General features: G+C 41.6%; 1 protein-coding gene across 1 annotated transcript in view; it reads left to right on the top strand.

Moving 5' to 3' along the window:
* Window positions 1–14,149, top strand: part of EEFSEC (eukaryotic elongation factor, selenocysteine-tRNA specific) — a 128,407-nt gene that overhangs the window by 15,571 nt on the left and 98,687 nt on the right. The window contains exons 2-4 of the mRNA XM_069968735.1: window positions 6,832–7,039; window positions 10,686–10,782; window positions 12,797–12,961. Of these exons, the coding sequence (XP_069824836.1) occupies window positions 6,832–7,039; window positions 10,686–10,782; window positions 12,797–12,961 (470 nt within the window). The remainder of the gene's footprint in view (window positions 1–6,831; window positions 7,040–10,685; window positions 10,783–12,796; window positions 12,962–14,149) is intronic.

Raw genomic sequence — 14,149 nt, forward strand, 5'->3', positions numbered from 1 at the left:
AAACATGTTGAAAGACAACAATCAGCTGACAAGCGAGCGATTTATCTTTTTTATTATTGATTAATCTTTTTGGTGGTTGTTGGAGATGTAAGTTCTAGAGATCTGCCAATGGGAAGGGCAACTACTGGCTACTGGTAGGGGATAAATCCTTTTACTCTAATAAGATACATAACACTATTTACTCAGTATTCATTTATCATTTACAAATAGTTTCCTACACACACAGGCACATGTATCTAAGCTATCATGGGTTAAATAGTTTATTTTCTTATGTAATTATTCCAGGTAGATGGAATCTATCATTGCAGTAAATAAACGGGACTCACAGAATAACCCAAGGATGTGTCTTTAATTCCTTCCCAAAGCATAAAATCTAATTACACCAATGGGGTAGAAAGGTCATCGCCCCTCGCCGTGTATTCTTATGTAGAGATCAGCCTTTTGCGGTTTGGCGTCCTGTCTGCGGAGGCTTAATTGCATAAATTCAGTAATGTATAAAATCAGCCGTACATTTTTGATTACAGAATTCTCTCGGCTAATCAGTCCGTCTCATCTGGAATATGGCCCTCCAAACAATGGAAGAAAATCATCCGTAACTAGAAATCCTTGTCCTCTGCTCTTCAGACTTTTCTTGCTTTTATCAGTTTCTAGGCAAGCTGGGTTCCTACTTGGTAAACATATGCTTATTAGGGCCGAACATAAGTAGCTATTTATGTTATAACACCCATTTAGCATTTATTTGATGTCAGTGTTAGATGCGGATTGTACTGATTTTGGTGTGCATTTGTTGATGTTTTCTGCTGTGGAATATAGTGGGATAAAGGCTTAAAGCTGTACCCACAATCTGCCCCCCCCCCCCCCCAAACCACTTGTACCTTCAGATTGCTGCTGGTAATCCAAGATCTGTCCTGGGGTCCGTTCAGCAGGTGATGCAGTTATTGTCCTAAAAAAACAACTTTTAAACTTGCAGCCCTGTGTCAAATTGGCGTGGCCTACACTGTGTGTACCCTCCTCATAATTAGGAGTGCCATGTGCAGTGTTCAGACAGGTGATGAATTTAAAAAATTCTGCCCAGGGGCATTCCTAATGATGAAGAGGGACGGAGAGGCGGTGCAATGTTTGTTCACACACTAACTCTAGGCCACTCCAGTTTGACACAGGGCAAGTTTAACAGTTGTTTTTTAGGACAATAACTGCATTACCTGCCAAATGGACCCCAGGACAGATCTTAGATTGGGGTGGTCAGATTGTGGTTAGAGTCACTTTAAAGGAGAAGTGCATCCCATCCCAGTCATTGACTGCCTGAACGGCCAGTGAGTTGTGACATTGGCTTTGCTGGAGATCCCAGAGCCCGGTAGTGCTTCCCAGAGTTACGATCCAGCCCTGGAGAAGCACAGGGAGAGTTGAGTTTGTGTTTTTTTATATTCCCCCTTCTCCTTTAAGCAAAGAGGTATACCACAATGCCTTGACCTTGCAGCTTGCGGTGTCACATTTCAAAAAGTTTCAGTTTAGTCTTGACCAAATAAATCAATATACTGGTGAAAATCCAGTGCGATTTCAAAATCTCCAAAGTCTACGGGAAGGGGAGAGGCAAGCCACAGCCAGATAGCTGTGGTGGCAGCTTATTCCTCCCGGAACAGTGAGGTAAGGTGGCGAAAATCTAACAGACCAATCCTTCTACCCACCATCATCATCTGTTGATGGAAAGTTGGAGGCCACCATACACCATAGACAGTCAGTAGAATGTGCCAAGGGTGGTGGGTTCTGCTATCTTTAGTCTACGTTGTATGGATTGCAAACAGTGTGCTTGGTTTGGAGGACTCATTGCAACCATTATCAGTTACTGTTCGTGACACCGCATAGAAATGTGGATATGCCAGTCGCTCTGAGCTGATCATTGGGAACAACTGCTACTATAAGCACCCTGTAGAAAGGGGGTTGTCACAAGTGGACAGTCCCTTTTACATTTTAATACAGACAGACCAGACATGAATCAAATAAGGTCTTCCCTAAAAACTCTGGGTCTGGGTTTGTGTTCTCTTGTCTGTCGTCTCTTGCTCAGCATGACCACCCCTCATCATACGTAACACAGTGCCGGTGTCCAGTGAACCGTAACTAAGTCTCATCAACCACATTGATTACCGTTGTGGTGTCTTTATAGAAGAGTCACCACAATTATTCGCTGAACGTTATAAAGAATTGAAGAAGGAAAAAAAACAAAACAGTCAAATCCTCAGATAATGCAGAAGTATTACACCCAGCATTTGCGCCAGAATGTTGTTAGCAAAGCACAGTCTGTTCCCAATTCCCTCTTCGATCAAGAGGATTATCTTATTTCAAGGCTGGTAGTCATGGATAGTTGGGAAGCAATAACAGCTCCTCGGCTGTATTTCCCGAGCTCTCTGCTTTCAATCAGTGGTGGTTTTTTTGTTTTGAAATTTGTTTTGCTGCTCAAATTAACGGCAGTATACCGCTAATAAAACTGCGCCAAAACTAGTCACATGACACCCAACTAACTCCCAATAAGGAAAGAGCTGAACAATCTGCTTATTCGTGTATACCTACAGACTATAAGAAGCTAGTCTGTGTCTGATCTTATTGGTCAGAACCAATATTCGGGAGAGTAAAGTTGTTCATTAGTATCCACTACTCAAAAGTCATCTAAAGAAACTTTCACTGGACTACATTAAAGTGTATGGCAGCTTCCCAAGATTGGGAAAGAAATGGTTGGGCATGTTGGCGTTTCACCTATCCAAAGCTTTTTCATTAAGAGATAAGCTGTTGGAGCTCTCTGGCAGAGGTTTACCTCTCATTTTCCATAGAAAACACATGAACCCATAAACCTTTGGCCACGTTGAATGTTCTTGCATATGGGGAAGATCCGAAGAGATTGGTGATTTGAGATATCCCCCCTTCCCCCTCCCCCCCCCCCCCAAAAAAAAACCAGACACACAGAAAAAAATATACTTACTGTCCCTCTGGTGACGATTGCCGTTCGAATTTCCCACTGGCTGCGTCCCCGGCATTTTCGGCCGCCGTCCTCACTTCCGGGTCTGGGTGCAGAGAAAAGGCTGCTGGTGCGTATATGCATCCGCAGCCTTTACATTGGCCGGAGCGCATCACATGGCTTCCAGCAAGCTCAGCCAATCAGGGCTGAGCAAGCTGGAAGCCATGTGATGCGCTCCAGCCAATAAAAAGTCTGCTGGTGCTTGTGCACCAGCAGCCTTTTCCTCTCCCATTCACTGCTGTGGAAAACAGCAAAGAGGAAGGAGACCAGGCCCGCCCTCCGCTGTGACGACATTGACCCAAGATGGCGCCCGGGAGAAGAGGACGGGGTTGACAGATATTTGGTATGTATACTTTGTTCAACTTTCGGGGTGGGGGGTGGCTTTTGGGATGGGAAGGGGGGGGGGAATGGTGCCAGACAGCTTGTTAACACACATTAGAAAGTTATATAACTTTGTAATGCGTGTTTATTAAGAAGAAAAAGGAAAATGCTAGCAATATTGGACCCAAATACCAACAAGAGAAAGATTGATGATGGAACACTGCACAGAAGTATAGTGTTTCAGGTGGTGAAGACCCAAGATAAGGGGGCTTGTTAAACCTGCTAACCTGGAATGCAAAATGATTGTACAATGACCAATTTCTGATTTTAGTTGTAATATTACTGTTTACTGTACGAGAGAAATGCTACAATGTATGTATGTTCATTCTTTACGTGTATTTTTTATGTTTTATTCTGGTTCACATAAAACAAAGCCTTGCTTTCTGCACCTTTGTCTATTCTCTTCTTTTTCCTCTAGTTCAGAAAAGGTTTCATTTCCTTGTAATCCTTGAAGTGCTGTTGTCAGCTCAGAGAAGTTGTTTCAGTCTGTTATAAGCAGGTCAGGAGAATGGGACGGGTATTGGCGGTTATCTCTGTGGTCAGCATTAAATGGCTAACCTTAAGCCGATGCTCTCAGAGCCTTATCTCCTCATGACTCAGGTTTCCTCTTTTATTCTTTATGATCTATCTCTAGAAATTTGGCAGAAGATCATCGAATGGAAAGACCAGAGGCCATTCACTAAATGCTGATTTTCTTTATCATTATTTTTGGTTTCATTGACCCGTTTCTAAGATTCCACACAAACTGTAAATCTGCTATTGACTGTAGACACATGACACATGCACCGTGCACTAAATGAGACTTAATAGAAGTGTGCGCAGCCATGAGACCCAATAATTCTATCCACTCAGCTCCATGTTTAATTTGTACATTCGCATTTAGCCCGAAAATAACAAAAAAAAAGTCAAAGAACAAGGTTGGGGAAGGACCCCAACCTTATTTTATATTATAAAAGACACTTCTAAATGTTCAATTATTAGATATAATTTTTAGACAACCCCTTTAAGATTGGAGCCTCTTTCACTCTTTTGCTACTCTGCTCAGGCTGAGCAGGCTTATGCTTAGGCCTATGCTAAAGCTTATGCTTAGGCCATCAGTATAAAGTTTATACTGTCATGACATTCCACTTACAGATCATATCAATGGAGATAGGGGTCAGTTATGATGGAAAATCACTGCCAGACCCCTTTGTTCTAAGAGATAAGTTGGAGCTGTCTGGCTGTGAGTTATTCCTCCCCTTCCCATCGAGGACAAAGGAGCGTTCGGCCATGCTGAACATTCCTGTGTATGGGAAGGACTGGAGATATAACTGTTGGGCCAATTATTATTTGTGACTTACTTCTAAAAAGAGTGAAACCAGCACAAGGATACATGGTGCATTTCCTAACCCCTTCCCTCCTGGGCATATTTTCATTTTTGCGTTTTCATTTTTTCCTCCTCGGGTTTAAAAGGCCATAGCACTTGCATTTTTTCACCTACAGACCCACATGAGCCCTTTTTTTGTGCAACTAATTGTACTTTGCAATGGCAGACTTAATTTTTGCATAAAATATATTGTGAAACCAGAAAAAAATTATATGCACAGTGAAATTGAAAATAAAACGCAATATTTTTTATTTGGGGTGGTTTTGTGTTTACCCCATGCGCCATATGCTAAAACTGACTTGTTATGCATGTTCCTCAGGTTGTTAGGATTACAACAATATGTAACATGTTTAACTTTTTTATTGTTTGATGGCTTGTAAAAAATCAAAACCTTTCAAAAAAACTAAATGTTCTTTAAAATCGCTCCATTCCCAGGCTTAGAACGCTTTTATCCTTTGGTCTATGGGGCTGTGTGAGATGTCAGTTTTTGTGCCATGATGTGTTCTTTCTATCGGTACCTTGATTGCGCATATGCGACTTTTTGATCGCTTTTTATTACATTTTTTCTGAATTTGATGCGACCAAAAATGGGATTTTTTTGCGCTTACGCCGTTTACCATACGAGATCAGGAATGTGATCATTTAATATTTCGGGCAATTACGCACGCGGCAATGTCAAATATGTTTGTTTTTTTATTTATTTATTTTTAGCTATAAAATGGGAAAATCCCCTCCCCTAATAAACTTTTATTAGGGGAGGGGATTTTTTTATTATTATTAAAAACACTTTTTTTTTTTTCACTAACAGTAATTAGAAGCCCCCAGGGGGACTTCTATATACACAGCACTGATCTCCCATTGAGATCAATGCTGTGTATATAATAAAGGAATGATCCATCACATCGGTGCGCTATTATAATGGTCTGCAGCAGACCATCTAAATGGATTGCTGAGCCGGGATCAGCGACATTCCGACGCTGAGCATCGGCCGGCTTAGTACACCGGATCTCCCCCCCTGCGCGATCGCATCACGGGGGGAGATCCGGCCACTAGACACCAGGGAGAGGGGGACACAAGACAGTTAGAGGCAGCTGTCATGTTTGACAGCTGCATCTAACTGTCCTGATTAGCAGGCGCAGCCGATCGGCGGCACCCGCTAATAGCCGCGGTCCCGTGCTGCAGTAAGCAGCCGGGATTGCGGCGGTTCAGGACGGGGCCTTGACGCGGCCCCTCTCTGAACCTCACCCCCCCCCCTCCCGCAGGACATGCCGGTACGTCCTGAGGAGGGAAGGGGTTAAGGTGTCATAGACTTACTAATATCCAATAAGATTTAAGCAACTCTAAACTTATCTTCTTATGGTGCATTTACACAGGCAGATTTATCTGACAGATTTTGGAAGCCAAAACCAGGAATGGATTTCAAAAGAGGAGAAATCTCAGTCTTTCCTCTACGACCTGTTCCCTGTTTATGGTCTGTGCCTGGCTTTGGCTTAAAAAATCTGTCAGATAAATCTGCCTGTGTAAACGCACCATAAGTCAGAAAGCCCCACGAGGGTACAATTTGTATTAGTTCCGACTAAATATGAATATGCAAAAAAAGAGCCTGTGGAGCCTCATTAAAGAGTCTCGAAACACAGGACTAGCAAGATAGCCCTCTGGGAAGGACCCAGCCAAGGGGCAGCTCCTGTAGGGAGACCACCCAAACCACCCTATAAAGTGGCCCTATATGTCAATGTAATGACAAGGGAAAAACCAAGGCCAGGTTACCATTCACATACAGCTGTTTTGGGGTGTTGCCCATCATCAGTGTGGAGCAGGATTCTGGCTAGGTGGGAGCAATGCCTAGTAGAGCCATAAGAGAAACAGATTGCTGAACTCAGACCTCGGCAGTGTTATCTTTGGCTTGTCTCCCTGAGATCAGCGATCAGTTTCTCTTCCGACATATAAATATAAATACATAAATATGATTTTCATGGTTTGCCCACACTGAAAATGCCTTTATGATCCTAGATGTGTTATGTGTCATTATGTACAGTGTATTTTTTTTATGTTAACATGTTGGCTTTTCTCTGGACAGGTGCACAGATCATAGATCTTATGATGCTGGTCATTGACGTAACCAAAGGCATGCAAACCCAGTCTGCCGAGTGTCTGGTTATTGGACAGATTGCTTGCAACAAGATGGTGGTTGTCTTAAACAAAACTGACTTGCTGCCAGAGAACAAGAGGCAGTCTGCTATCGAGAGGATGACAAAGAAGATGCAGAAGACACTAGAAAATACTAAGTAAGTTCTTTTTTTAGGGGCCATTCCCCCTTCCCTCCAGGTAGTCGTGTGTTTATGTATGCACTGTTTTCAGACTGCCCATTAAAGAGGACCCACCAACAGTCTCCATGGTTTAGTAGGTTAAAAAGTCCTGAAAGACTCCCTTACATTGTGCAATTGCATTAATAGGGAACAAGAGGGGTGATGAGTTGCCAGATACCTCTGCTGCTACTTTTTTCCTTGGAATTAGGTAATGAGGACTTGAAAGAGCCAGCCTGTCCTATTTATTTTTGCCAAGGTATTGAATATTGGGAATGATGAGTTGAACATTGACAGATCCCTCATGGCCCTATTGGATGGCCGATGCTCTAAAGCAGGGGTAGGGAACCTTGGCTCTCCAACTGAAACAGCTGGAGAGACAAGGTTCCCTACCCCTGCTCTATAGTAAAAGACCCTTCAGGGCCACACAAATGATTGCCGTATTGTTCATGTGTCCCTTTTCTGCAGTCAGCTGTCGGTCTCACATTCCCTATTACACAACTAATGAAAGAGCATTTGCATGCTTGTTGGTTGAATGCTGACCCCATTACACAACATGTAATAATTAGAGATGAGCGATCCGAACCTGAACTTTCGGCATTTGATTAGCGGTGGCTGCTAAAGTTGGATAAAGCCCTAAGGCTATGTGGAAAACATGGATATAGTCATTGGCTGTATCCATGTTTTCTAGACAACCTTAGAGCTTTATCCAAGTTCAGCAGCCACTGCTCATCAAATACCGAACGTTCGGGTTCGGATCGACTCGAACCTGAACCCGGTTTGCTCATCTCTGGTAATAATCCCTCGTAGTAGGGTGCTACATTTGCAGGAAGCTACTTTCAAAATCCATACATAACAAAGAGTCTTGAGTCATAATAGGGCTCTGGCATTTTTAGATGGTCACACATAATTGTTGTCCAATGCAGGGTGTGGTCCTGATGATTGATCTCAGTATAAAGGAAATAGAGGCAGGCAGTACCCCATAGATTGTCAATGTCCCCTTGGATGGCCTAACCTCTTGCTTCCTAGGTCAATTACAAGCACTGTCTAGAAACCTTTTTTCGAGGAAAGGGAGCCCAGAATGCAATCACTGTTTTCATTTCCCATCTTGAGGGACAATCGGCAAAATATGAAGGATCTCAGGAACCGTACTTAGCGGTAGTCATGCTCTTCTAAGTCTATAGACCGCTTTATTATTATTTTGTTAAAATGAATACACCTGTTTCAACATTTGTTCCTGTTCCACGCAATGTTCATTTTTCTGGTGTTTGGATTAAGTGTAATTGAATTTCCCCAAGCTTTGTTGTTAATCTCTTTGACTCTCAGTACGAATGTTCCCAATCAGAGCCGCGGGCAAGCGGATTACAGTCATTGGAAGTCACTGTTGTTGGCTCTCTGTAAAATTCAATATGTATCAGAGAGGCTGAAGCCCGGTGAGATTCTTCAGTAATCCATCTATGTTCTGCTTCTTCTGGAGCAGGGGAGACCTGACCTCTTACCCCAGGGGACAAGAAACAAGGAGCTACATTGACAGTGTCCCCTTGAAGAACAACTATTTGTTTCAATACATGATAATTTAACTTGGGCATAAAAACTTTTGACATATGAATACAACATTTATCCGTCACCAGACACTTCTAACAGGTGCCATTGTATCTTTGGAACTGTCCCTCACCTGCTCAATGTTATGGTTGGGTAAAAGAGACTCCATTGTACGGTTGGCTGACAGGGATGACTACTATAACACTGGCCCCTACAGACTTAAATATAGCTCTTATTATTTAGCTCCAACTGTACAGGTTTTTTCAGCATCTTCAAAGACAGTGCATAAAGTCTGCACATTTGACTCCTTTGAATACTGGAATATTGCTATGTATTCACACAATTATACCTAGTATAATACTGCCACCTGTGTACATGAATACAATAATAATAGAAGTAATATTTACTTCTGTGTAAAAGAATATAACTACTGTAATGCTTGTACATAAATGGTCAACAGCTTCTATAATTCATTATATATAGTGCATTGTCTCAATACCTAACACCCACAATCCTTTACACTAGACTACACCTTATGACAAATGAATATTTTTCTGCAGCACCAAGGGCTTAAAAAAAAGTACATGTGGAGTTATTAAAATTCTGATATCTAAGAATAATAAGACATTGCATTGTCTATGAACAATAAGACTTTGCATTGTCTTCTCTTTCAGGGCTGATTCTTGTCTTTATATTGGTTGCTTAGTTAACCCCTGTTCTGCTGGATAGTCCACAGATTCTCATAGCTGTGTCTGTTGACCTCAAAACATGAGGGCCCTATTACCAGGAGCGATTATCTGCCAAATCGGGCCTATTCAGGCAGCTATTGCCCAGTGTAATAAAGACAATGAGGATCATTGGATAATCGTTGCCTTTAAGCAAGTTTAAAAATCATTGGCCTTAATTTTGGTGCGCAATTTGCTATGTGTACTGGTGCACTGGAGTGTTGTTGTTTTTCCCTGCGGTTTCTTTAAATAAAGAGTTATAAATAAATAAAATAATTGTCTGGCGGCCGTTTATTGCTTTGTGTAATAGGTGATGCGGCCAACAGCTGATAAAAGTGTATAGTAAATAATAAAGATGTATACTTACCTGTTCACTCTCCCCTATTGTCCTCTTGGCTTGTTTCTGCCGTTCCCCGCCCACTGCAGCCGCCTTCTCCAATACTTGTCCCGTCTCAGTCAGAAATTGGACTGAGCGAGCTGTAACTGTTGAGATATGCCAAAAGTTTTAGTGCCGCCTCTAGGAAATATAGGAAAAAGCCAGGAGGACACCAGGGGAGCCTGGAGAGTTAAGTATAACTATTTTATATATAAGCAGCAAGGGCTGTACAGAAATCACTAACAATCACTGAGCCATGTAATAGGCTTGGTAAGCGAGCACCGATCTAGCAGATCGTCGCTCGCTTATATTGCGCATCGAGCCATGCAATACAGGCTTTAAGTCTCTATAGTGATACTCAGTTCACTACCGAGCAGCTAATAGAAACAACTTTCTGCTCTGCTTGTCAGGGAAGGAACAGAACTCCTGCAATAATATGGTGGTATAGCTGAGAAAACTTCCTGCTGGTATTAGGATAAGAGGATTGTCAGCTGCAAGAGGGGGAAGGAGGGTGATTCTGTCTAGAGTCCAACCTCAGCAGCACCACCAAGAGGTATACCTGAAAACAAAAGAAAAAAACTATTTTTTATTATAGGAATTAGAGATGAGCGAACCGGGTTCGAGTCCATCCGAACCCGAACGTTCGGTATTTGATTAGCTGGGGCTGCTGAACTTGGATAATGCTCTTAGGGTTGTCTGGAAAACATGGATACAGCCAATGACTATATCCATGTTTTCTACATAGCTTTAGGGCTTTATCCAAGTTTAGCAGCCACCGCTAATCAAATGCCGAAAGTTTGGGTTCGGATGGACTCGAGCATGCTCGAGGTTTGCTCATCTCTAGTAGGATTACTATAATCCATTTAAAACCACTATTAACAGCCCTTTGATATGAAATGATGCATCAGGTAACCCCTTCACCTTCTGATGCAGATCCTAGTACCGAGTTTGCACATTGTGTAATTCTTGTTTTTTTCCTCCTCAGATTCCATGGTTGTCCTATAATCTCTGTGGCTGCAAAACCTGGAGGACCCGAAGCTCCAGAATCAGAAACAGCTCAGGGAATCCCTGAATTAATCGAGGTGTGTACTGATCACTTCATCTCAAGTTTACCTCAAGTGGTAAAAAGAAATTGTGTCTGTCTGTCTGCAGGCTCCACTAGTGAGGGCTTAGATGTTAGGGGACCCTATCATGTTGTCTGATCTGCTGCATCACGTTTTAGAGCAGGAGGAGTCCAGCAGGTTGATAGTTTTGTGGTAAAGGTTCAGTACTTCTGGGTGTAGAAGTGGGCGGTCTGTCTTTGATTGACAGCTGCCTCTTTATACATGGTCCAACGGGAAGGCTGTCAATCTCACAGCCCACTGTAACGTTCCCTTTGGGATTAGTTGTTGTTATTATTATTATTATTATATTCCCTTTTCTATGAGAAATGGCTAAACTTTAAAAATATAAACAAAAATATCAAAATAAAGTAATACTCTGCCTACAGGAAATTATTAGATTGCAACTAGCTTGTGAGCGCGGGTCCTGTGGCTCTCATGCAGTCAGCTCATGCTGTGGGAAGCCTGATACTCGCATCCTTCAGACACGTCTATAATATTTACTTCCCTGTTTTGTTTTCCGTTAAAGATGTCTGATTTCACAAACTGATTGCGTCTCCCCCAACCTTCCCTCGGGCATCGGACTCTGAAATTCCTAAACAAACTTGTCCCAAATGTCCCAAAAATGTACTTTCTTAAAAAAAACAGTTTGATGCAGTCACTTCTCTATGTTTATGGTATATGTCAATGGCTCCATACAGTATTATTTTTCTGACATAGAACTTTTTATAATAGGAGAAAAGGGTTTTTTTTTTGTTTTTTTTTAAATTCCATCGTTTTGGACCTCCGCAATAAATTGGACACAACAAAATTAATAATTATTTATCTCCTTTAATACAGAATTGCAAGATAAAGTTTCCAAAATAAGAAAAAATGAAAATGTAATTGATTGTTTTATTGACTCTTATTGTAGTTAAAGGCTTATTCCCTTTCCATCTCATAAAGTGCATAACCAAGTGTCTAGAAACAGCTCTGTGCAGGGAAAATAACTGAAGGGTCCTAAGGATTGGACTCCTGTTCATGCTATGACTTTGTGAGCTCTGAATATAATATACTGTATGTAAGGATCACACATAGTAGATTCAAAAACAAATACTGACCAAAATAGTGTATTTAAAGATGTAGTGTCACCAATGCTAAAAACGGCAGGCAGGCGGGAGTGGGTGAGAAAAAAAGCAATTAAGTGAACTCACCCGTCCCCGTGCCTCTATTGCGTCGCTCTGGGTTCCGTTCATCACCCCCAGCTGTAATCTCCTGTAGGAATCCAGGTAAATCATGTACCCGGCTCCTGCAGCAGCAGCGTCATGGCCTGGCTGAGCGATTGCCCACTCAGCCAGTCAGTGTCTAGAGCGGTGTCCTGTCCTAGTCACAGATTGGCTGGATGGGATATCACTCAGCCGGGGTCGTGACATTGCAGGTTGCGGAGCTGCAGGACCCTGGCTGATGTGAACGGGACCCCGGAGCGGTGCTACAAGGCACTGGGGACGGGTGAGTTAACTTGTTTGCCATTTTCTCACCCACCCCCGCCTGTCTGCCATTTTTACTGTACATGGGACTTCTTCTTTAATCCAGATTTAGAAACACTTGGCTGCTTTCTTCCAAAAATAGCACCAATCATGTCCTCAGGTTGTGTGAGGTATTACACCTCAGCTCCTCTCACTTCAATGGAACTGAGCTGTAATACCTTACACAAACTGAGGACATGTGTGGCGCTATTTTTGACAGAAAGTAGCAGCAGCTATGTTTTTCTAATCCTGGATATCCCATTTAAAGTGCACTATTATAGTTAAAAAGGAAAAAAACGAAACAATTAACAGTTCTACACAATATATTAATGGGAGGAATAGTGCTGGTTTTGGTGATATTAACTTCCAACACGTGGTCTTGCTATATCCTAGAAAGACGATCGCCTACAGCTCTTGGCGACACTGTGTTCACTGCTCTTAGCACTTTCAATGAACCTTTGTATTATTCATTTTTCCCCCTCCCTATCCAGCTCTTGAAGTCTCAGGCCTACTTGCCTCGTAGAGATCCCTCAGGGCCCTTCCTCATGGCTGTTGACCACTGTTTCTCCATCAAGGGTCAGGGCACGGTGATGACAGGCACCATCCTCTCCGGATCAGTCAGTCTCAATGACAACGTGGAGATCCCAGCTTTGAAGGTAAGACATCATCTGCCACTAGTGGGCAGCATTGTACCAGCTGTACAACTATATGCAGATTACATAGACGTGTCTACTAGAAATACCAATAAATAACTGGTGTGATTTTAAGGATATTAGTTAAAATGATTGGAAAGGACTGAATATTGCTAATCTGCTGCTGTTTGATATATAGACAGGGCTTTAAACATTAGAAGTAAAACTAATAAGGAAAATATAACCGTGTCTATGGAGCACTCTTTGGTTAGTAGTAATAGTAAAGGGCTAATGTTGCTTTTATACAAAGTGCTATTCTTTCTTGCATATGGTTATATGTTTGTTCTTGCCACTAAAAAACAGACATGTTGTGTTAATAAACGATCGACAACTCTTATTTTAACTGCTAGAAATATCTTTTATATTTATATTGCCAGTAATTTTTATAATTTCAGTTTTAATACACCTGTTTAGATTAAACAGGCTTCCTTGTTTTTTTATTTATTATCTGTGCATCAATTTATGCTACAATGAGGCTTGTTTTAACCCTTTCAGATGTTTTGTCAGCCTTTGTTTTGCATTTGGGGCATTTTTACAATGTTATTTTTTGCTGTAAAAATTTAGTTTTTTGGAACATTTGTGTAATTTTCCAGCTAAAACAATTAAATATGTGGGAATTAAGGGGTACATGTACTAAGGAGTCTAATGTGTGCAACTATTCTAATGCGGCTTGGTGTGTATTTTGTTCCATTATCTTGTCACTGATTTATTAAAATGTAGCACTGCCATAGTAAAGTAAAAAGTCGCAAAATTGCAAAAATTGCACAAGCATATTCACCTGGCATCGACCAGATGTAGGCCTGCACCTGTTTCTGTGAATTTTTTAAAAGTCGCAAATGGTACATTGGGTGCTAATCCCGAATTACGTGAACTTTTGGGTGAATACTCCAAACAGGCAAAATAAAAAAATTTGCATCTTTAAAAAATATTTGCCCATTGAATACTGGTTCATAAATAGAACTAAGACCAGTAATGGGTGAAAATCCAATTATTCACCAAAAAATGGGCGCAAAGCCCTTGATAAATCTCCCCCTGTTTTTTTTTTTTTTTTTTTAGGCATAAAATGGCTATTTTTGGGGTAGTTTTCTGTCCCCCAAAAACCTGTATATTAGAATAGCCTATGGAGTCAATTCAAAATATACAGCGGAGATA

This window comes from Dendropsophus ebraccatus, chromosome 4, assembly GCF_027789765.1.
Source record: "Dendropsophus ebraccatus isolate aDenEbr1 chromosome 4, aDenEbr1.pat, whole genome shotgun sequence".
Classification (NCBI taxonomy): Eukaryota; Metazoa; Chordata; class Amphibia; order Anura; family Hylidae; genus Dendropsophus; species Dendropsophus ebraccatus.